Source organism: Centroberyx affinis, unplaced genomic scaffold (genome assembly GCF_046629955.1).
Source record: "Centroberyx affinis isolate AG114_WGS23_722 - 3 ecotype Tasmania unplaced genomic scaffold, CSIRO-AGI_Caff_v1 ptg005195l_1, whole genome shotgun sequence".
In the NCBI taxonomy this organism is placed as follows: Eukaryota; Metazoa; Chordata; class Actinopteri; order Beryciformes; family Berycidae; genus Centroberyx; species Centroberyx affinis.
In genome coordinates, this window is record NW_027282584.1 from 103,827 (window position 1) to 127,930 (window position 24,104).

Genomic DNA, 24,104 nt, shown 5'->3' on the forward strand with positions numbered 1-24,104 from the left:
GTCCTCCACAGACTCAGAGAAGTTCATCCATCATTTTATTTCATCTTGTGTAGACAACTGCAGTTCCTTCTGTTCCTGCACAGGTCAAAGGTCGCTCACATCTCCAGCTCATTCAGAATGCAGCAGCTACGATTTTAACTGGTGCCAATGAATCTGAATTTTAGCATCTCTGCACTGTTTACCAGTTAGAACAGATTGTAAGATTTTACTGATCAGGTTTAAAGTATGGCTAGTTCTGGCCCCTTGCTACACTGCAGACCTTTTAGTTCCCGATGTTTGACTTGTACTTTATCAATTCCACTCTGGCAAATTTCTTTAGCACAGAAACATCACAAGCAATGCAAGACACAGTACCAAACACAAACAGGGCGTTCACAAACCAAACAGCACATACATATGCACAGCCATCCATGTCTATACTAAACAGACAGGTTTTCATTCTTGCCATCTAATCAGGGACAGATGTAGACCGAGGACATCAGGTGAATTCAGGTAACTACCTGGCAGGATAGAAAGTAAAGGTGATTGCACTCTGCCATCAGGGCCACTAGACTGTGGAAATCCCTGCCAGATTAATGTAGGATCACTGATTCTGATCATGTTTGAAATCACTTCTTAAAATACATTTTTATCACCTTGTTTTTATGTAATTGTTGATTTTGTCCACTTAGTCTTGTTTTTGTGGGTTTTTTTCTATTTTTATTCTGTTTCATGCATTTATTTTCATTCTAAGATATTTTCTTTTGGTTGTGGTTCCTATTTTTTTAATCTCCTCCTTACATAGTTTACTGTTATTGTTTTTATTCCTTCATGTAAACCACATTGTAAACTTATTCCGTTGATATTCATCAATGCTGCATCTGGCCACTGAAATGTTGTCAAAACAGATTACTAGGCAATGCCTTAAACACTTTCTGAGAATATCTACATCATATATATACCATCAATTTAGTTGGCAGTTCTGCCTAGCCCTTTCTAATCCCTCTCGCTCTAAATCACAGACTGGTTGTACTGGGCGACTCCTAGCTGTGAATAGGTGTAACTGTGTGAATGTGATCAAGACTGGAAATGCTGAAAAAGAGCATGTGTGCTGCATCATCTTTTCCTGGATAAATAAGGGTTTGAAGCTAGGGGACTTTAGGGAGCAAGAGCAGAGGTTGAAGCTTGGGCTCAAAAAACTGCTAAACACTACCATAAGCAAAATTAGTTCACATACACTACCAGTCAAAAGTCTGGACACACCTGATTGAACGTACTATGTTTTTAATTATCTATTATATAAAGTCATTTTGATCTAAAGGCTAATGCTTAAATGCTTGAAATTTGTTTCTAAGCAAATTAACAAAGTGAAGTTGATGCCTATGTATGAATTTCTTTCCAAAGCCTTTGCCTTTCCATCAAGGCAAAGGGCGGCTACTTTAAAGAATCAAAAATATAAGATATAATATATACATATATTTGTTTAGCACTTTTTTGGTCAATGCATAATTCCATTTGTGTTATTTCATAGTTTTGATGTCATTGTTATTATTCAAAATGTGAAAAATAGTAAAAATAAAGAAAAATGTGTGCGTTTTTATGAAACTTTCAAACAAGTCCTCAACATATCAATGATACTGCATGTGTATTTATAATGCACCATATGTATCTCTACATACAACATTGTTTATGCTTTTATGTTACAGAACCAACAGTACATTTTTGAAAATGAAATGCTTCTTTGAATATGTTGCACAACATTGCCCTCATGTGGGCAAAACCGTGAAATACAATCACATGTGATTTGATTTACTGTACTCTCAGAGTAGTGGCATGACCATGAAAAACATACACTTGTGAAATGAAATGAAATGAATCCTATTCATGTTCAGCAAGATTTTCAAAAATGTTAAACAAGACTAAATAAAAAGATATCAATCAGACATTATCATCCCATCAGCACACAGGGAAAAGATGGCACGTTTTGTTACTAAGGACGCTGGCTTCTTGTTTATTATTTGGTAGTGATGGCGACTCCCTTCTTGACCCAGGCGTTGCTGTTGAGTAGAGAGAGCATGAAGCGTGCCACGTCTCCCCGAGCCACTGTACTGCCTTTAGGATTCCCACTGGAGTCAGGAACAAAGAAGCCCTCATGGGTCAGGAACTCTTGAGCTGCAGAAGAGGCAAAGACAGAACATTAGGAGTCATTTACCTTACCATTACTGGTGAAAATGGACGAGCATTTTCATTTAGTCCTCCAGCAAGTGAAAAGCACACCACAGTACACCAAAATGTCTGTTTGACCCTCAAGGAAAAAAAAAAACATAAGACCCATTAATTCTCATAAGCACTGCATGAAGTAATAAAAGCACGTGCTAATGAGCTTGCACTGTGACAAAATGGATCCTAAGGCCCTTTTAAGTCACATTGCAATGATAAATGACTTTTTTGTCTTTTTTAGCTCATTCTATCATACCACACACCTATTTCACAATTTATGCCAAAAAAGGGTATTTTATTGTATTTTCCTATCAAAATCTCATTAGGTTTACTTCCTGGTAAAAATGGGAAATCTTTAGTGGTGATATCATCGTGTACCAGGAGACAGAAATAAAAATTCCAACCAATAAAACCTTCACAGGTTTTTGAACAGTCCCGCCCCTCTGCCCCTCCCATCAAATAAAACTGTCTTTCTCTTCCTAGCTGATCTCCCATTGGTTTACAGTTTTGAATGATCCCTCCCTGCCCGCTCCAACATCCTGTTTCATCACATTAAGGGAGGCAAGATGCTCTCAAAATGCAGCTTCACTGTGACTTGAAACTGGATATTGAATCTGTGGATACGGTTTGTTTTCCTCTCCTCTTGGCCACTGCCTGTCTGTTTTACCTGAGGCGGGCAGGTTCTTCAGCCCAGGCGGGCGAACCACAGTCCAGTTGACATCCTCAATCCTCTTCAGATAGTGCTCCATCTCGTACATGTTGCTGAGGACGCTTCTGATCATCGGCAGCAGGAGGAACCGGATGAGGAAAGATGACTGAGCTCCAGAGTCAGCTGAGAAAACAAAACAGTGAAACTTATACAAGTATACTGGCTCTCAAATGTATTTAGACTTTGAGGTCTTTTTCATCTTTAAAGAAATGAAATCTTCTGAATGGAATGAACTTTTCATTCTGATAAACAGGCTTAAATGTGCTCAACATTTCAATAACACACAACTGACTGTACAGAATTGTTAAATGGAAAATCCACCCTAAAACTAAAACAAATATGCAATATACTTTGCATTTCTGGGCCCATTTTTATGTTTGGTGGGGTATTTTTTATTCCTGAGGATAACTGGTCAAACGCAGATGATGTGACGTCACGTCAAGATATGTCCAGCAGCTACAATGGAGTTTGAGCAATGGAGCAGAAAATTATTAATATATCTAAAACATCAACGGTAAATGTCAGGTTTTGGTGTCAGTTCCTCTGAATCGAAGAGCGAGGGTTTCTTTCTAGAGCCGCCATTTTGCACCGATGTTCAACAATCATACAGGGAGAAATACATTGTAGAAGAGGAGAGAGACCAATTTCTCCACTGACAGAAGCCTCAATAGACCAGAATGCAATGCAGCCACAAGAAAGCTGCAAGGGGCACAGCTGCCAATCACAGACGCGCCCCAATGTTCACAAACTCATTGGCTAGCTAGCTATAGCCCTTTCACTGAAAGCAACAAGTTCAGGTCTGTTCTTTGGGGGTTGTTGATAGGCATTCTGGGAAATGTAGGAAATCACTAATTTAAGTAGAAGTAGACGAGGCAGGTTGAGGGAACGTGGGTACGCCGAAAAAGTAAAATTACAATGCTTCACCACAAAGTAACTCCTGCAATGCATTTAACATCACAAACTGATTACATGTAACAGTGTAAAAGTATCCAAGGGTGGATTTTTCCTTCAACAAATCAAAACAGGCCTAGAGCATCACATATCACATATCCAGTGGACTTACGCTGGGTGTACCAGGACGTCATGGTGATGATCCTGTTGACCCGGGCCTCCCGCATGGCGCTGACCACTGCGCTCATGGACAGGGTGTAGCCCGTCACCCCAGAGAGGAAGGAGGCAGGGAAGCCGAGGCAGGACATGATCACATCCTGCCCTTTGAAATGAGCCTTTAAACTGTTTGCTGAGAAAACATCAGCTTCCACCACCTGACAGCAGAGCGGGAAACAAGAATAGATTTGCGATCGGGGTCACAGTTCGCTTCATAGATACTCTGGCTAAGTCAGTTCGGAAGCAGTGCATCAACAGTAAACTTTAAAGTCAGTGAACATCTTCCATATACAGTGTACACACTGAGTTTTGTAGTAAAGTCAACAGTGTAATCACACACCCAGCTGTTAGAGTAGGGCTGGGCGAAAATTCAATATTATCGTTTATCGTCTTTCAGTGGAATCATATCGTGATGATATGAAGATATTTTGATATCGTGACACACATTTCTGCTGTCTAAATCGATGATGACAAGCAAATTTTACTTAAAAACTCTGATAAAATGAGGTATGGTAGGAATATTATTTGAAAATTTCAGTTTTGTTTGACACCAACACCTAACATCACCATTCGGTTCAATGAGATGAACATTATTTTGATTATTTAACGTGATTTTGCATACATGAACCATATCGTGATATATATTGATATCGAGAAAAATCCTTATGATTATCATGATATTGATGTTAGAGCCAACCAAGAAGAACTATATTCTTGCTGTAGCAATCATCCGGTTGATGCTGAAAAGGATTAGCAGCACTTAACCACTCCTCTGCCACTGTTATGACTTATTATCACTTGCCAAATAAGCATAAAACATCTGTCATGTGACATCGCAGCAACAGTAAACCTTGAACCCAACAGGCAGGGAACAGAGGTAATCACCCAATGCAGCAAAGCACACAGCCGACACATTGACTTGAGGATACGGTACCTTGAGTTTGTCATGGTGCACACTGAGTTTCCCCGGGTTCCTGACTATGGCGGTGACGATGTGACCCTGCTGCAGGGCCTGGTTGACCAGATACTGTCCAGTCTGTCCCGTGGCTCCCAGCACAACTATCTTCATCCTCAGACTCTGGCGAAAACAGCGCTCAGTCAGGGCTGCGGCACAAGCTGATCAGTGGATAAAGCGTTTGCCTTCTCAGTCTGCGGGGAGGTTCCCAACCCGTTTCGCAACTCCTAAGTGTGAAATTGCATTTTATTATGGTGCAGTAAAAAGTCCTGTCTGGTGAATTTAGAGCCGTCAGTTAGCAAATATCCTGTTTAAGATGATTTTTACTATGAAACCTCCTGCAGACATTGATGACCGATGCATCTGACCAAATTGTTGATACAATATCTATAGTTTAGCACATATATGCACAATTAAGCACAAGGATTCATTGATCAACAAGTCTTGAATGCAGCATAGGAGCACCACTGTCTGGCCAAACAGTAGACAGCAGTAAGCGATATGTCTGTACTTCATCTCATCTCGACTTTGCTCTCATGATTGTGCCAAATCAGCAGTGCCAGGGAGAAGATGAAAACGTCCATTTATTGATGGGCGCACAACAAACACTGTCTGTCTTTGTTGTATCCAGACCGGTCCAAATGGATTACTTCTGCAGCAGTGAACCAGGATGAGCGGTTGGTCAGATGCTCACTGAAGAAACCAAGCCAAGGGAATCTCTGAATCTCTAATTATCTTGATTATGAAATGAGCCTGAGGATGCACATCATGGTAGTTAAGGCCAAATATTAAGACGGCAGAGAAGCAGATCTGAGCTGAGGCCCCTGACTGCCATGTTCACGTTTTAGAGGACAAGACTACAAGCCTACTATTCTTGATGTTTAAGGCAATTAAACCAATATTAGTGCTGGGAACCCTAGTGGGATGGACTGGGTGCATGCCTTAGGAGTGCACTGATATATCAGCAGACTATCGGTATTGGCTGATATCAGCTTTAAAAGCAATATTGGTATTGTTCCATTATTATTTTTAATATGAATGTTTGGCGATTGTGGAATTGGCATTTTTGTGACGGAGTGTGTCAGCTGTCAAATTAGCAACATAACAAAACTAACATGGTCTTTTGTTTAAAAACCACTTAATTATCTTAATATAGGCATGTCTGAAAAGCTTAACCTGTTCTGGACATGCATACTGAGGTTCTTACAAAAATACATTTACATCTGTGAATCGTCTCTTTGCATGTGACAGGACGCTTTCGGCTGGTGCATGTGCCAAACAAGCACATGTGCTTTGAGTTCACATGTGAGGTTGGGGAGAGGTTGGGGTTTTTGGGGGAAAACACAGACGGGGATGTTTCTGGGGGATAAGGCTGCATTCAATGACTCTGCACAAATAACAGTACAATATTGTTCAGGATTTCCCGTACTTTAAAAATTGATTGCCACTGCTCGCTGTCATCCCGAGGGAGTCTGGAAACTAAATGAACGGCCTTACAGACGAAGAAGTTGCAGCAGTTCAACTTTTGTTTATAGTTAAGTGCTGTTTGGTGGAGGTACAGTAGCCTATGTTGAATTGAAGAAGGGACCCAAACCACTCAGAAAACCTCTTTACTTATGTTTTATGAGGTATTTATGTTTACCGACAAGCAGGGCAACATTAAGCTGACAGTAGCCTAGTTTGATGTTAGGTTATCTCATTATACAATTATAATTCCTGAACAGTTCCATGCATTTAGAAATGACTTGCTCACCATGGGATACTTGATTGTCTCGCAAAAAATCTTGCTGCCAATCAGTTTGACAGCAAGCCAAGGGCATCATGTTGGCGTTGGCGCTCTGTTTAGGTTTCACAACAAGCTGCTATGCGTTTCCGGTTGACGTACACGCGGAAGGAGGCGTTCAAGAGCCGCGACGTTCAGGTGCGTCTGTAAAACCACGATTCACAAAAGCTAATTTGGTTTAGATACAGGCCCACTGATATTTTTCTCTGGTTCAGGTATGTGATCAGAATTAAGCAGCAGATAGATCTAACAATTTAAAACAAAGATTGTAATTGACTGAAAACTCTTTGTCGTCATTTATTTGTCCAATAACAATGAAATCTACCAACAGCCATTAGAAAAAAACATTGGGTGGAGGGGGGCGCAGGAAAAAAAAAGAATAATATGCACCATAAATGAACAAAAAACAAACAAAAATAGGCCTACAAGTGAATAATATTATTTATTATTATTAAACCTTTATTTAACCAGGTGAGTCCCATTGAGATTACAAGATCTCTTTTTCGAGGGAGCCCTGGCCAAGATAGCAGCAATACAAAGTTTCAAACAACATACAGCAAACATTAAAAGCATGTAAAACAAAACATACACACATGCAACTCGCAGAATCATATGCCTAAAAGACGGAGAGGAGGGAACAGGTCTAGCTAAGGAAGCAAGTGCAAGTTCCAAATGAATTTGCCTCCAAACCCTTCACTACATTTTTTTAATGCCCTAATCGGGATCAGCACATCAAGCTGCAAATCTGTCTGCAAGTGGTTCCAGGCTGCAGGGGCGGAGAACATAAAGGCCCGTTTGCCAAATTCAGTGCGAACCTTAGGGACGGACAGTAAGAGGGTGTCATTAGAGCGCAAACAATAATTACTGGTTTTGAGTGAGATATACTCACAAAGGTAAGAGGGGAGCAGACCGAGGATGGACTTGTAAATAAATATGTACCAATGAGTGAGTCTGCGCAAGGCCAGTGAGGGCCACTGAACTCTGGCATATAGGGTGCAATGATGAGTGAGAGCTTTGCAGCCTGTGACAAACCTCAGAGCGCTGTGGTACACAGTATCCAGCCAATGCAAGCACTGGGCAGAGGCGTGCATATACAACAGATCGCCATAATCAAGCAAGGGCAATATAGAATATAATAACATTAACACCAATAGCACCAATACCCACCCACACATGCACAGGTAAGAACCAAGTCTGTACCTCACATCACAAAACAAACTCACATTTACATAAATATCCATACACATACCTGTCTAGACACATATAAATAGGCATAATAACTCTTTTTGACAAAATGAAGACAAGACATGACTAAAAAATATTTAAAGTCAGATGTTTTATCTAAAATTAGAGAGATACCAGGCAAATTGAAAGCTGGACAAATTTTGTGAACAATGCTTTCAAATGTCTTCCATCCGAACAAGACCTGGTGTGATCTTGATCCACAACTGAACTCCAGTGGAGGACAAAAAGATGGAGCTCACCTATTTCTGGTCAAGATTAGGTAAGATTTCACTAGAAACATGCCAAAAAACCCTGCTGGATGAGCTGCTTGGTCATTTATCCAATCCAAAGACACCTGAGCACCCACACACACCCACACACCCACACACACATTCCTAGACTCCAAAACAAGGAGCTGTAATCAAAAGCATTTCCCAAAAGCAGCTGCCAGCTACCAAAAATGGATGCTGGCCTACATCTTGTCACCCATGTTTACCAGCGCTCTTTGCCATCTTCCTATATACAGAACAGTCTATCCGCATCAAGTCATTAGCCCAACTAATCCACTTGGGGCTCGGTGCCTTGATTATGCGATCACACTGAGGGACCAAAGACTAAACCAGCTTCAGTACAGACCAGGAGAGCCGCACACGGGGAATAGCAGCACACATGAAGCCACAGTGGTGACCTGTTGGGTTTGTTTAGGTAGTTTTGTCATCCATCCGTCTAGAATGAGTGATCTAACTGACTTCTTGTGGTTCCTGACTTGATATCAGTGGACTGGTGGAGGATGCAGCAGAGCAAATGCCTGTCAAATATTCACTGAAACAGCTGACAGCCAAACAACTTGGGAACTGGTGACTGGATAGATAAAGTGACCGCGTAAGTAGGCTGCTGCTTCCTCTGGTCATGGTATAGTGTAACTTGTTGACGCTTATAGAAAGGAATTCACATGTGAAAACCCACATGTGAATTCAAACCATGTGTGCCTGTTGGACACATGTTGGTTTTGATTTTCATAGGTGAGCATGTGAAATTTCACATTTCCCATGTGGAAATTACAATTTCACATGTGAATGATCTCTTTGCATGTGAAATTAAGTTTTCACATGTGAAACACATTTTGTCATGTGTAAAGGCAGATGAAAATTAGAAAAATGTTTCACATGTGTAAAAAACACATTCACATTCACAAGTAAAAACTGTCTCGTTATGTTAAAATACAATGTGCAAAAGTCACATATGATAATCAACATGTGTCCAAAAAGCACATGTGCTTTTTTAGGGGATATTTCTGTTGTAGCTAAATAGAGAATGACAGGAGATTACATATCTGTTAAATGCAAATATCTCTCATTTTTGGTCTTATTCTGATCTTGATCAGGTATTTGGATCATCTTCTAAATCTTAACATGTTCAGGTTTAATTCTATTAGGTTTTGTAATGTTTTATTCATGACAGCAGTCGAGCCTTGTTCATTTGTTTACCCGAAACACCAAAACAGAATCCCCCCATGGTGTGAACAACATTTACAATAAAATTTAATTTCATTTATTTCATCCATTTCGTCAAAGTAACACTGGGTCATGAAGATGAACAGCTGCACCCCTTTTCCCCCCAGGGTTCAGTTTCATAGAAGTCTTAATGTAAGCCTTCATAGAAATACAGACACAAACAGGTCTCTGCTGCAGGATTGAGGCCAATCAGTGAGGTTAGGAGTGAACCAGCAGATAACGAGATTACAGGACGGAGATGGATGCTGCCTGGCTCCTGCTCTGCTCTTTCCTAGACAGGCTTGGCTTTTTGCTCTCTGTACGAAGCGGGTTCACTCCAAAAAGCTGTATATCCCTTTTTAGAAAAACACATAACTTGAAATTCATCATTCAACAGTTTAAAAACTATAGTTGAATATGTTGCATTTGGTTGATGAGGGTCTTACAGTGGCTAATAACTTAAATGTTTTCCCAAATTGAGTGTTACTTTCATGTCAGAATTTACTTTTTTTTTTTTAGAGTAGGCATCTCTGTTTTTTCCCCCGATGGTGGATATTTCATGTTGGAACACAAAACTCTTCATTATGTCCAGTGGGATAGGTTGTGGGCTGATGTGATGTGTGTTCGTGTGTTTGTGTATTCGGACAGGAACAGTCATGGGATGTGGCGTCACAAAGTCCGACCAGTTCCACAGACAAGGAAAAGGTAACACGGCCTTCGAGACGGCTCCGAATAAGAGACCGATACACCTGTTTAGCACTCAATGAGTTATATCATCAATCAGCCTAAACAAAAAAGTTTCATATCTCTGATGAGGGATGTTCCTTAGTAACCCCCCTTGTCATTGTGTGTTTACATTGCCTTTATATTCTAACTACAGTTCCTTCTTGTTTCTCTGTCCTTGTTCCCTCTGTCCTGAGGTGTTGTTGTTCCAGGTAAATGCTGATCACTTCACTATAGTGTAATAATGTCATCTCTCAGCTTCACTTACAGTATTATGTGTGCTGTATTTAGGAATTTATGTTTTTGTTCTCCTTTCTACTGTGCTGCATGTAGCCGTTACAAGTAAGCCACACCTCTGTTTCCTTGTTTGTCTTGTTGTCTTCTGTCAAATAGGAGAAGTCGACCATAAGCTAAAACCACAGATATTCTGGATCAGGGCCACTAGTGGAAAAAGTACTGGAATTTAAAAGTACTGCTACTATACTGATAAGTAGAAGCAAAAGTACTGGTGTAAAATCCTACTTAAGAAGTAAAATTTAAAAGTGCTTCATTTAAAACAACACAAAACAGGCACTCAATTACACTAACCAGGGAGTAAATGTAATTACTGTAGTTACTTCCATCAGGCTACTTAACAATTTTTTCATCCTAGAATAAGCAACATCAATTTTCAAATGAAGAAAATCATACTGAGTGTAGCTGTAGGCCTAGTAAACAATTTAGAGAAATAGATAAACATACAAATTGATACCTGGGGACATGGGTATACCAGACACCCTGTATCTCTATGGAGCACAGCATTTCTGACTGGCTGTATTCTCTGTTCCAGCTATAAAGGCCGCTGTGCTAATTCAGCGATGGTACCGTCAGTATGTGGCCCGTACGGAGATGAGACGCAGATACACTTGGCACATCTTCCAGTCCATCGAATACTCTGGTGAACAGGCTCAGATAAAGGTGAGAAACTACAAAAAAATAATCCAATATCGTCCTCTATGTTACAGTTTTTCAAACTAATCTATAAGCTCAACCATCATCTCTCTTCCCTATGCAGCTTTATAACTTCCTTGGCTACCTCATGGACAATTTCACACCGTCAAGCAATGAACGTAAGATTTCCATTTTAATCTATCTTGGTTTGGGGTTTGGATTCACATGTTCTGATTGTTTCTGTGTGTTAACTGGACCCCTGAGTTTAACCTCTGGCCTTTGCCTCCCAGGAAATTTGATCTCGCACATCTTCAGAGAGAACGAGGTGTGTCGGGACGCAGAGTGGGAGAGGTACTTCTGCTACAAGAACATCGAGGTGCCAGAGATTTACTCGGGTCCGCACCTCACCTTCCCTCTCACCGTGGAGCAAGCCACCGGCCTGGTGGAGGCCTTCAGGGACAAGAGGGTAGGTGAAAACTGTGGACGATTCAGTTTCTGTCCAGTCTGGAACCTTGTCTTGGTTCAGTAGTCTGCATTCACATTCAGCAGTTTCATTTCACTGTGCTGAGCAGAATTTAGGAAGGAAATGTGGGTCGTAACTTTTTTTCTCTATGTCACTTCGGCAATAACATGATCAGCATTTTAGAATTCTAATGATCTACTGGAAAATGTAATCTATAAATAGGGATACACAAATGAATACATTTCTTTTTTTTAAATTGCAGTGTCGACTACTGTTCTTGTAAATGTTGAAGTAGCACTTCCCTCTGTATCACGCTGAATTGTTTAGTATTAGAACTGAATTTCAAAAGCAGGATACAAAGGTACTTGAACGTGCTGATAAAACAGACATTTATTGAGGCAAATGACTTGTGCATTGTGGTGCATACAGGCTTTCATTAGAGTGATGAAGGCCTATGCGAGTCCTTTGCCTCAATATATATGTTTTATCTGCAAATTGAAGTGCCTTGATATACCTACATCTTTTGAAACTGACTGCTGTGAGTTCCATTTTTTTTTTCTGAGGGTGAAAGGCAAGTTATTTGGTGTTGAGCAGAATTTCTGACCCAGACAAATTTGCATTTTGGAGAAAAAATGATATTCAAACCAAGTAAATACTGCGCATTAGGCTACCAATGACAATTTTCTGTCATTTTTTTGTCATTTTTTCAAGCACTGAGAAAGAAACTATGGGGAAAAGCTCTGTCTGCATGAACCACAATTCATATCAGTTATCAAATATCACAATATGACTATGTGTTCATATATTTGTCCCTATTCCTAGTCCCTTTTTGCTAACTAGTCTCTCTCCCAGTAGCAGCTGCACTCGCGGTACGTCCTCCAGCTCCTCCTGGAGACTTGGAAACTGCTCCGGATGTTGCCAAATATCAGTCGAGTCTCCACCTGCCACAGCAAGGAAATCACCATTTGTGGTGAGCGGGAAGTAACAGCTGATTTATTGATAATACACAGAACATCAAGGGAATTTCTGGGAAATTATTTGAAAACAATGGTCGTTCTTTTTGCGAAGGTTTGGATGGTACAATGTGTGACACCTTTGATACACGGAATGTACTTCCTTTCCATTAAGTTGTTATTCATGAACTGTTAGTTTATTCACGTATGTCTATTTGAAGGGTTTTATTGCGAAATATGGTGGGAAAATATTGCTACCTGGAATTCATCAGGCAATATTTGAAAACATTAATGATTCTGTCCTCAGAAAATTCACTATTTTGTAAGCAAATGTCCAAAGATTACTCCTAACTTCAATATGAACTTATCGTGCTGAACATCATGGCAGAATTCACTATGGGAGAGTGGGTGTCATTTCTTTTAAATAGTGTATATCTCATTTTGGTTCAAAACTCTTCATTTCATTCAGGTGATTTGCATGGACAGATGGAGGATCTGCTGCTGATATTCTACAAGGTAGAGACATCATCTACTAAAATCTTGAAAATGCTGAAATGTCTCTAACTTATAGTTGTACTTATAGTCATTTTTAAAGTGCAGCTGGAAATTTTTACTGGAAGTAAAAGTTTTCTAATCTTAAATCAAAATACAAGTCTGCTCCAATAAACATAAACCTTTCAAAGCTCTAAAATATGTTAAAACTAAAATAAATATTTAGGTATAACATAAATGTTTAGTTACAGAACATTTAGTTGCAACATACTGTGTTTCCTTCTTTGCACAGGATCTGCAAATCAATTTACGTGTGAAAAAGGAATCTGTAATCCTTTTGTTTATATTTGGATCACGGATTTGTCCTTTAATAGTGCTTTCTCTTGCTGTTGTTTACACTGTAGAATGGCATGCCGTCCTTGGAGAAGCCCTATGTGTTTAATGGAGACTTTGTGGACCGGGGCAAAGACTCTATCGAGATCCTCATCATTCTGTTTTCGTTCCTGTTGCTCTATCCCAGTGAAGTCCACCTGAACCGAGGAAACCATGAGGACCACATAGTCAACTTGAGGTAAAAACCGTCTACTTGGGACACGGTAAAGCCCAAAATCCCATGTATGAATTGATCCCTGTTTAAGAGTAAGGTTCAATTCCTCACTCTGGATAGCAAACATTTCTGTAAGCTTCACTGCTTGCTCTCCTTTAAGAAATTCATCAAGTGTAATCAGCTGTTTGAATCCTCAGTTTCCAACTTTAAAGGTATTAAAGCAGCCTGCAGCCTGCAGCCTGCACCCTGCGTTTCACCTTAAATTTCCCCTTAAGTATCCTCAAAATTAGACAAAAACATTTTCTCCATACTGTACGACAATGTCAGAAACCTATTCTGTATCTGCTTGTTCCAACGCTTCATTGAAACTATAGCTGCTTATATTGAGTGAAATATTCAAACCCAAGCTGGCATTTTTTATGGCTGCACCATTACAACAAATGGAACAAATCTAGATGTTTGTGCATCATTTTATACACATTTCCCTGTAATTCAGCATGACATATTTGATATCTCTGGAAACCTTTGGATCTTGACTAGAATTTAAAATAAAGTTATTTGGGTTTGAACAGAGTTTGGCTGCGAAACATGTGTTTGTAATGTAATATAATGTAACTTCTACTGGCAGGTAGAGGTGGTTTAATGTTTTCTTGTTTCTGTCTTCCTGGTTTAGGTATGGTTTTACCAGAGAGGTACTGACTAAATACAAGGTAGGTTTCTATGCAGGTTTGCAACCCTAAATACCTCAAGACACGCCTTTTACTTTGTTTAGTATTAACTCCTCATCCCACTTATCAAAGTGGTACGCAGAGGCAAAATTTATCCTTTAGAGTCACCACCTAAAACTGCAGCAGTCAACTTCGCCTACACATTCCCATTAAGGCTTAAAGCCGTTATAGGAATCCACTTGGCCGCTGGTGTGGGCCAGTCCTCGTACAATGCGGGTCACTCCTCTTCGCAGCTAAGAGGATTTGAGGTCGTTAAACAAGACGACAGCAGGACAGCTGACTCTCCTGGCGTTTGGTGAGTCAGGAGGATCATGGTGGTCTGACGGCCCACACAGGAAGACGCTCCCAGGGTGTTCACATCCACACTGACATGCACCGTCCTCATGCTTTTTCTTTTTTTGCTTTTTTTCCCCAGCCCTTTATCAAATGTAGACAAACACACAACGTGTACAAATGCTGGATACGCACTCCTTTAAAAGGACAGAGGTTGTGAAGTCAGTTCATCGGGTGATGAGTGCGTTAAAAATTCAAGTTTGGTGAAATTCAAAGACTCAAAATTGGTTTGTTTTGGGGTCAAACATGACATTGATCAAAATTAGATATTATAGTGGTCTAATTTATTTATTTATTTTTTTTACTAATTATCTTGTCATGCCAAGAAATCATGGAGAAGTTATTCATTTTAAAACTGCTGATACACAAATTTCCATCACAGGATTTTCCTCAGGATGTTAAGTGTTGATCCTAGTCCAGAGAGCTGAGGCATACTGATGAATGTGGGTGCTATATTTAAAAAAAAAAAAAAAAGTACTTTCAAGGCCATCCTTTCATTTTCCAAACACTTTTAGGGACTTATTTTTCTCAAATCCACAAGCCTTCAAGGATTTCCTGTTTGTGTGTCTCCACAGATGCACGGCAAACGGATCATGAAGCTGCTGCAGAAGATCTTCAGCTGGTTGCCCTTGGCAACGGTGATCGACCAGAAGGTGCTGGTCCTGCATGGAGGGATCTCCGACTGCACAGACCTCTCTGTCCTGGCCAGAGTGGACAGACACAATGTGAGGAACCACCATAAACTCACTGATAGATACTGGACCAAAACCTTGGACGCAACAGATATAATATAGGCACACCGTGATGTTTTAATGGTACAAGAGGATGGGTAAATATTTGGCAGAGGTATGACCAAGTCAACTTTGAGGTCTTGAGGCACAAGTCTAAATCAAGTCCATGTCATTAATGTCAAGTTTCAAGTCTAAATTTACAGTAAAACACCAAGTCAAGTCAGAACAAATCAAGGGTCCAGTATCAATTTAGAAAGAAAACCAAAAAATCTAGGACATTTTAATACAATATGGTTTCAATAGTATAAAAACTTGGTGAGAGCATCATGAGTTTGATTTCTATAATCAGTTTAAACTTTCATTCCATACAAATTCAGAAAATAGAATTTAAATTCAATTATCTGGTGGAACAAATCTCATCACTTGCAATCTAAGTCATTAACACAATCACAAGATCTTTTGTCAAGACTTTAGAAACCTTTTCAAGTCATCAAAGTACAAGTCAAAGTCAAGCCCCAAGTCACCAGAACCAAGTCCAGTCTCAAGTCTTCTCTTCATGCATCAAGTCAAGTCTCAAGCAATTAAAATTGTGATCACTGATACTTTTAGTTTGTTCAAACCAAAGATAAGAGGCCTGTAACCATGAATGGACATCACTTCTTGTCACTGTGTTATTCTTTAAAGAGCCAAGGTAGTAATTTTACAACAGTCCCTCAAATCTCTGGCCTTCTTTGTTTTTTCAGTATGTGTCGGCTCTGAGGCCTCCGAAGAAGAGACACCAGAGCGTTGCAGGGATGTCCGTCGACTCCGACGTGGACGATGAGGTTTGGGCCAGCAACAAGTTCAACCAGCGGCGGGTGTCCCTCACCTTCCCCAAACCCCTGGGCACCCGGGAGAGCTTCCAGAACCGCTCGCTGCAGGACTTCTCCGACCGCGTGAAAGTGTCCGTGGAGGACGAGCTGGAGATCCGCAGGCGGCGGGCGGGCCTTTCGGGCATCTTCAACTCGGGCTTCAGCACTTCGCAGAAAAACTTGAACCTGTCCGTCTCCTCCGACTCGTCCCACGAATCCACTGAGGCTAATGACGGCGCCAAGGAGGAGTGGAAACAGGTGATGGACGAACACAAATAGGCTACTCTTAGATTAAAATGGCCACTCTGAGCCATTTTCATCCCCATTAACTTGTTTGTAACCTTGTCTACTTTTTTTTAAGCTCAATCAGTAGAGTATTGCACTAGCACTGCCAGGGTTAAAGGTCACATTCCCTGTCTAGATCAATGTGCATTGCATGGCACCAATGCTTCCATGTATAGGGATTTCCTAAAAATGCACTCATGTGGGCAGGTTACTATAAAAATTACAGTCACTATTTACTTCATCAAAACTGTAATCAGTAACATGATCCAAGGGATTACCCAAACTCAGGAATACTCAGGTATTCTGATTACTTTTGGTCACTTTCAGATTGCCATATTTTAGGTATAAATGTACAGATAAGAACAAGTGAAAAATTACAAAGTTCAGGAATTTTATTTAAGGCTTGCATACAAACACAGATTTTCTTCTGTGCCACAGAACGTAGAACACCAGCTTTCAGTTTAAAAGTATTCCCAGAAGTAATCTTCAAATAGATTATTTTTTAGGTAATGTAACAGAATACAGAATACAATTTATAATACATAATGCTGTCAAGTATTCTGTCGTTACCCAACCATTAACTGTATGGCACTTTAGATAAAAACATCCACTGAATAGCATTATTTTTCCTCAATGTGCGATGTAGAGCTGTTTTTAGCTTCCACCTGAAATATTTGGGTAGTGACTCTCTCATGGGGAAAACTTATTTTAAGTTTGGTCAAAGCTCTTGCTAGTCCATGACCTTAGTGCCTGGGCTCGACTCCAGTGTGCTAAAGCAGTCCAGAGACACGGCCAACACACCCTAATAAACCCTCCATCAGTAATCAACTCTAACCTCAGAATAGGTAGCTTGTTGTGTTTGTGTGCGCCTCAAAATACTGTAATCCACCACGTCATTAATCCCTCCAGCTTCATTTCAATCTTGTTTTCAAACTGGCTGTCACCCGCTGTAAGGACAGGCTGTTGATGTCTCAGGTCCAATTTGGTCTCATCTGGTTCTCTAACTCTCTCTGGCTTGGGTCCAAACTTGCTCACTCACTGTAAGTCATTCAGAGTAACACTATCTGCAATGACGCGTTGAGGTGTTGGTGTCTTTATTTCATCACGACTGGCCCTGTGATTGCGTCAGGATTTCAACCCACATGGCAGACAAACGTACTGTTTATTCACCAGGCAAAAGAAAAGGCAAAAACATGGGGAAACCTCTTTCATCACACTGCCATAAACAGGTCCTGAAAAAGCCTTATAATGTCTTAAATTATATTATTTACAGTCAAGGTTTTACTTGTAGCATTTTAAGTCTGAAATTCAGTGTTAGAAGTCATAAAAAATATTGTTTCTCCGGTGACAAATCAAGCCAGTAACCCTGACATGTCATTTTCACATTCATTTCAGTTGCGAAATTGGCCTTATGTTCCATTATCACTGGCATAAAGGTCTTAAAAACTCTTACATTTAACTTGAGGAAACTTAAAGACACTATGCACAAAGGTTTCTGAAGATTTGATGGTGTACATAATCTATTCACTCAGTCAACGAAGGAGGAATAAGCAGTCGGAGAGAGTCACTATTGGTGAAGTTACATGTCCTATTACAGGATAATTAATTTCTCTAACAGGGTCAATATTTTAAAACTGGAAAATCTCCTCCATGTCGTCTTCTGTGCAACCAGATCCTGGACCTGCTGTGGAGCGACCCCATGACCCAGGACGGCTGCATGCCCAACGAGGTGAGGGGCGGAGGCTGCTACTGGGGGCCCGACGTCACCGAGGACTTCCTCAACAGACACAACCTGCAGCTCATAATCCGCTCCCACGAGTGTAAACAGGAGGGCTACGAGTTCTGCCACAACCGCAAGGTGAGCACAGAGACAGGACCGACTGCAGAACACAGGCCCATAATCCCATAATTCACTGGCCATGTTCACTATTTTACCTGCCACCTAGATTTTTAGAATAGCATGGAACTTCTGAACTCCCAAAATGGTAGGATAGACAAATTTGCCAGTCACAGTTGCATTTTACCAGCATTTGAATGGTGGCTCATTTTTCTTTGTTATGAGGCTGAGAGTGAAGCATGTATTTGTGTGCTTCACTGTTATTGTGTGTAATGTTTAATTTCATATCAGCGTTTATATACTCTGTGTGATTTGGGTGTTATTGAGGATGAATTTCATTTTGTTTTTTATTGTACAAGGTATAGTGACCTGATGAATCCTTTGTTTGAAAAAAAAAAAAAAAGAGAAAAATTCAGATTTATTCTGGTTTTATGAAGGTAATATGTTAAGATGGCTTTTTAAAGTTTTTATTTTGGCTACATTTCTAGAGAGAGCGTGGAAAAGAAGACAAAGTATTTTGTACCGTTAAGTATGTGTAAATATTCCAATCATATGAATACAGGACTTGGTTTGCTGATTGTATGGGTCGCCATGTTGGACGTATGTGATGTACTGTAGTGTCTTGTAAGCCCATGTGAGCTGGGCACCTAACTGGTGTGTGACACTTAAATAAATCAAATCATCAAATCGTCATCACCATCATCATATCACCATTATTCTGTAATGGTTTAAGGTCAGTGACTAAGATCGACACTTGACTGGTTTCCTTCAGTGTCTCAAAATGTGCAACTACTGAGCTGAAGTCCATGCAAAAAGCAACGAGTCTGACGCAAATAAATCTCCAAAGACCACTAACTCCATTTATAAGATTTAGTGAAAAACAAACGGCTTCAAATCTACAAATCACAAAATATATCTCTCACAATATATCTTTTCTTTTAGAGTGGCTCTTAAAAAGCTGTTAATGTGTTATTAGCTGGTGTACTGAACGTATTGTCCTTTTGTTTTATTTCATTTAGGTACTTACTCTGTTTTCTGCCTCAAATTACTACGATGTGGGAAGCAACAGGGGGGCCTACGTCAAGCTGGGGCCCGACCTTGTGCCTTATGTGGTTCAGTACCAGGCCAGCAACATGACCAGAGAGCTCACCGTCAGACAGAGGTACTAACATTGACCTCAGACAATATGAATCATTTTACAGCTCTGAAACAATCAAATGTTTTACTCTATATTGAACATAAGATCAGATAAGAAAGGATAGGATATCAAGGTACTTTCAAACATTGCTATTTCTGTACATCTATATCGTTATCAGTACATGAACATAAAAAGGATAGAATTCAGTTTTTTTACTTTTGCGACGCTGGATTCGTGGACTTTGCACAACATATATTTGCATACAATGTTTTCGGTACATCCCTTTAATTTCACACTCTCTCTTTTATATTTATTGTTAGTTGTTCTGGATAAGCCTAGGTATGGGACAATATCAAAATTCAAGATACACACAGAAATGTGACAATACGTATCGTGGGGCAGAAAAATGAATCGTGATATTAGCTACATTTTATTCTGCTGTAGTAATCACAAATGAGACGGCTTGCCCGCTCTCCATCAACATTATATTATTTGCACTTTGTAATGGCATTTTTTGAACTGTTGTTTACATTCTAGCCAGCCAATGCCATCGCTAGAACGATTTGTGTCTCAGAAATAAACATAATTCTGCACAGTCAGACTTTGTTGTCATTTAGCTTTTATTTATTACATCGTGTCGTGGTTGTATCGAATCGTGAACCACATATCGTTTATCGAATCGTATGAGATAAGCATATCGTCCCATCCCTAATATATGCTTAATGCCTAAAATATAAATGTAAAACTTTAGGCATGAACTTTTGAACAGGAGATATCAGAATCCCAGACATGAACCTCTGTTGGATAGCAAAGCAAATTTTTGTCTTTTTGGATAACCATCGCATGCAGGAATGCTGTTTTCTGATTGTTCTGCCTTTAGAGAGAGAGCTGATATTCTGGAGGAGTTTAAATCTGGATATTACATGTCATATCTGCTATTATCCTGTTGACAGTGTGGGGCGAACAGAGCGCTCGGCCCTCAAAGTCCTGCGGGAGCAGCTGTTTGCACACAAGTCAGACCTCATCTATGCCTTCCAAGAATTTGACAATGAAAACAAAGGTGTGTAGTGTGAATTTCACAATCATATTCAGTCTTCAGCGGATCATGTGTTACTCTTTTCATTTTATATCTCACCCGTTCCTTCCTCTTCCTTTTATTTCTCAAGAGTCCCAATGTCTTACTGGGAAGAAATGTGAGCTCACCCCTTTGTATTTATTCTGAACTTCATAATCCCCATTCGGAAAAAAACCAAACCCCAAAAAACAAAACATTTGGACCCAGCTGATGCCCCTTCCCGGAACACTTGACAGTTTCACAGAAACTGCAACCTGTTGCACCAGTTCTTCATCAGTTCAGTGATTTAATTTCATTTAGCCAACATAAACTGCTGTATTTGTTCCTCTGGCTCCTCCAGCAGGTTTTCCCATCTATCAAACTGATTTAATTGTGCCAACGACTGTAAGTTTTAAGTTGTAACTTATATCTTTGTTGGTAATATATATATTAAACTATATATAACTAAAATTTTAAATACAAATTTTAGTAACGGATAAATTCTCACTTCCATTCAAACTAGCCTACATTTGAACTTAAAGCATAACTTTTGACCTAGACCCTTTTTTCTCATCTTTTTCCATTCTGACCAAAATCTCCTCAGTTGCTTCACTATAGAGCTGCTTATGTCTTGCTTGCCTGGGTTTGCGCCACTCCAATACAGTCCTATAGGGCCAGTGGACGCTCCAACCCCAAAATCAACCCCAAAAACACCCAAAGCATGTCTTTTTCAACATACTGACACACGTTTTGTGATGAGTCATGTTGGTAAAAAGATGTAAATGACAACAGCAATGCCTCTCTTGTACAGTTTTCATGCTACCTTGTCCATTGCTGTAGCACTTCCTAGTTTACTCCTTGCTGGCTGCCTGTCTACATACACTGTTGTGTAAAGTAGTGCATAACTAAATTAACTGAAAACTAAATATATACATGTCTCATCATTACAGAGTAAGTATCAGTGTGTTGAAAAAGAAGAAAAGGTAACTCTATAGTGAAGCAATTGACGAGATTTTGGTCAGAATCTATTTTTATAATGGTAAACGATGGGAAAATAGGGTCCAGGTTGAAATGTTTGGAGTTAAGCTTGAAGTTTAACAGGCGCAAGAGGCTGCTGGACTCCGTTATGTTCATGAAACCTTTTGGATCATCTGATTCAGCCTCCTCTCCCTCCCTCTCCTCCAGGTCTGGTGTCTCTGAACGACTGGGCCACAGCTCTAGAGAGCGTGATGCACCTGGGCCTGCCGTGGAGGATGCTGCGCTCCCAGCTCACCTGCAAAACCAGTGATGGCATGCTGGACTACCAGGACTGGCTCAACGAACTCGCCATCAAAGAGCCCAACATGGATGTAATGAAGCATCAGTGTTCTCTTTACTAGTGATAAAGCTAGTTAGTGATTAAAGGGCATGGTCAGAGAAATTTTTGTGTATGATAAATTGCATTTTGTTGTATGAATTTAAGAATAGTGCAAAGAAACGTCCATACATAAAGAGAATTTAGACAATTAATGGCTCTGCTGTCAAATACATGAACAGTGACAGTGTTTACATGAAGATAAAACCTTCTGCAGGAGTTTTCTCACATGAAATTAAAATTTTCTCCCCATTCAGCATATTGACCAGAGTCTGCTGGAGACCTTGTACCGCCACCGCTCCACCTTGGAGACCATATTCAGAATAGTCGACACAGACAACTCAGGTAAAAGAAATAATTCTCACTAAACCACGTTAAATAGGTTACATGTCTACTAGGAACATTTCTTCACAAAACTGACTTCTTTTGCTTTTCAATGGAAAGAGGATATGGAGAGTTTAAAGGAAAAATCCACTTTAAAACACTTTAACACTGTTAAAAAAACAGCTTTTTCTGGGTACATTTTGTTGTTTATTGTGTATTTTTCTCATTACCGTGGATAACTGGCCAAACTTAAACAATGTGACATCACATAGAGATATTTCGAGCACAGCTACAATGGGGTTTGATGGCAGAATCTAAAACATCAACAGTAAATGTCAGGTTTTGGTGTTAGCCCCTCAGAATCAAAGAGCAAGGGCTTCTTTCTAGAGCTGCCATTTTGCACCGACGTTCAACAATCATACAGGGAGAAATCTATCGTAGAAGAGGCAGAGAGACCAATTTCTACACTGACAGTAGCCTCAATAGACCAGAATGCAATGCAGCCACAAGACAAGTTGCATTTTGAGTAAGAGATGTGACTCACTTTTTCTCAACTGGAAACCCTCTTTCTCTGCTATCACCATCAATCTCTCCACCTTCACATATAACAAGTTCACACCTGTTCTCCGGGGATTGTCGAAAGTAATTCTGGGAAATGTAGAAACTTAGGAAATCACCAACTGAAGTAGAAGCAGACGAGGCAGGTTGAGGGAAAGTGAGTACAACCAAAAGAATAAATTACAACTCTTCATCACAAAATAACTCCTGGAATGCATTGTACATCACAAATTGGTGATATACTGTACAGTATAACAGTGGAAGAGTATCAGAGGGTGGATTTTTCGTTTGACATCATTTTCAGCACTCGGGTACCAAGTGCTAGAAGAAAATATTTCAACTTTTAAAAAGGAGTGACAGTCAAACAGTGCAAAGACCAGGACTTCTCTCAGGTCTGTTTTTGTGTTGTTTGAAAACAAAGAGATGCCCATTTATTTATTTATTTTTTATTACTCTGGTCAACAACTTGACAATGCTACTAATTCAAATGGGTAATGGGTGAAGTTAGACAGTGGGTGAGGGTCTTGTATATGTGTGTTATTGTCCAGCTAGAAATCAGTGCTGTTTAACCTGAGTTCAGTCGCCCGTTAACCCACCTGAAGCGTGCAAACAAGCCTTCAGCAGTAGGTGACGGCTGGCCGAATCCTCCCAGTTAAGATGAGGATTAACCCACTGATCTACTGGTCCCTCCACCCCCCGCCCACACACACACACACACACATTGTCCTCCTCCACCGTTATCTCCTGTTCTACCCCCGTTCCCTGTATCTTCCTCCCTTTTCTCCCTCCACATTTTTCCATCCTCTCCTCTTCCTCCACTCACCTTCTGCTGCTTCAACCTTGCTCTCCTTCCCTTCCCTCCTCCTCCTTCCTTCCTCATCTTCCTCTCTTTCACTCCTGATCCTGCCTCCTCCTCCTCCTCCTCTAGCTCACTTCCTCTCCCTCGTACAACCTCCCCATTTTTCCTCCTTTGTTTCCCCTCCTCCTCCCTTTTCCTTTCCCCTCCCTGTTACTGCATCTATATTTTCTCCTCAACTTTTAACCTCGTGCTTCTTCCTTGACCCTATATCTCAAAACAGGCTTCATCACCATGGAGGACTTCAGGCAGACGTGGAAGCTGCTGAGCGTCTACCTAAAGATGGAGATCACGGACGAGGCCATCTCCGACCTGGCCGTCACCATCGACAAGAACCAAGACGGCAGCATCGACATCCACGAGTTCATGGAGGCCTTCCGCCTCACGGACAAGAAGAGCCGCCTGGAGCGAGGCCGCAGCATGTTCATGGGCACGACCACCGACCTCGTCAAGCTGGAGGGGGACCCCAACATATGA

At 40.5% G+C, this 24,104-nt stretch overlaps 2 protein-coding genes across 4 annotated transcripts; one reads left to right on the forward strand and one right to left on the reverse strand.

Annotated features, from left to right (window-relative positions):
* Positions 1-1,627: 1,627 nt before the first annotated feature.
* LOC139666934 (flavin reductase (NADPH)-like) lies at positions 1,628-6,817 on the reverse strand. Of its 3 annotated transcripts, none has more exons than XM_071546284.1 (5): positions 6,724-6,817; positions 4,950-5,197; positions 3,972-4,173; positions 2,867-3,031; positions 1,628-2,151 (listed from the first exon to the last, which is right to left on the reverse strand). In XM_071546284.1, exons 2-5 carry the CDS (start codon positions 5,082-5,084, stop codon positions 1,994-1,996), a joined length of 660 nt encoding a protein of 219 aa, XP_071402385.1. In that variant the 5' UTR covers positions 5,085-5,197; positions 6,724-6,817; the 3' UTR covers positions 1,628-1,993. The 3 variants fall into 3 exon arrangements, with proteins under 3 accessions (XP_071402385.1, XP_071402384.1, XP_071402383.1); XM_071546283.1 differs by having other exon boundaries at positions 4,950-5,093; positions 6,724-6,809; XM_071546282.1 differs by having other exon boundaries at positions 4,950-5,131; positions 6,724-6,798.
* Positions 6,818-10,126: 3,309 nt separating this feature from the next.
* On the forward strand, positions 10,127-24,104 carry ppef2a (protein phosphatase with EF-hand domain 2a). Its single transcript, XM_071546270.1, has 17 exons — positions 10,127-10,175; positions 10,527-10,535; positions 11,023-11,150; positions 11,248-11,302; positions 11,414-11,589; positions 12,442-12,556; positions 13,009-13,055; positions 13,436-13,602; positions 14,252-14,288; positions 15,215-15,364; positions 16,114-16,479; positions 18,179-18,364; positions 19,363-19,505; positions 20,435-20,541; positions 21,721-21,884; positions 22,147-22,234; positions 23,851-24,104. The coding sequence occupies exons 1-17, from the start codon at positions 10,127-10,129 to the stop codon at positions 24,102-24,104; spliced, it is 2,241 nt and encodes a 746-aa protein (XP_071402371.1).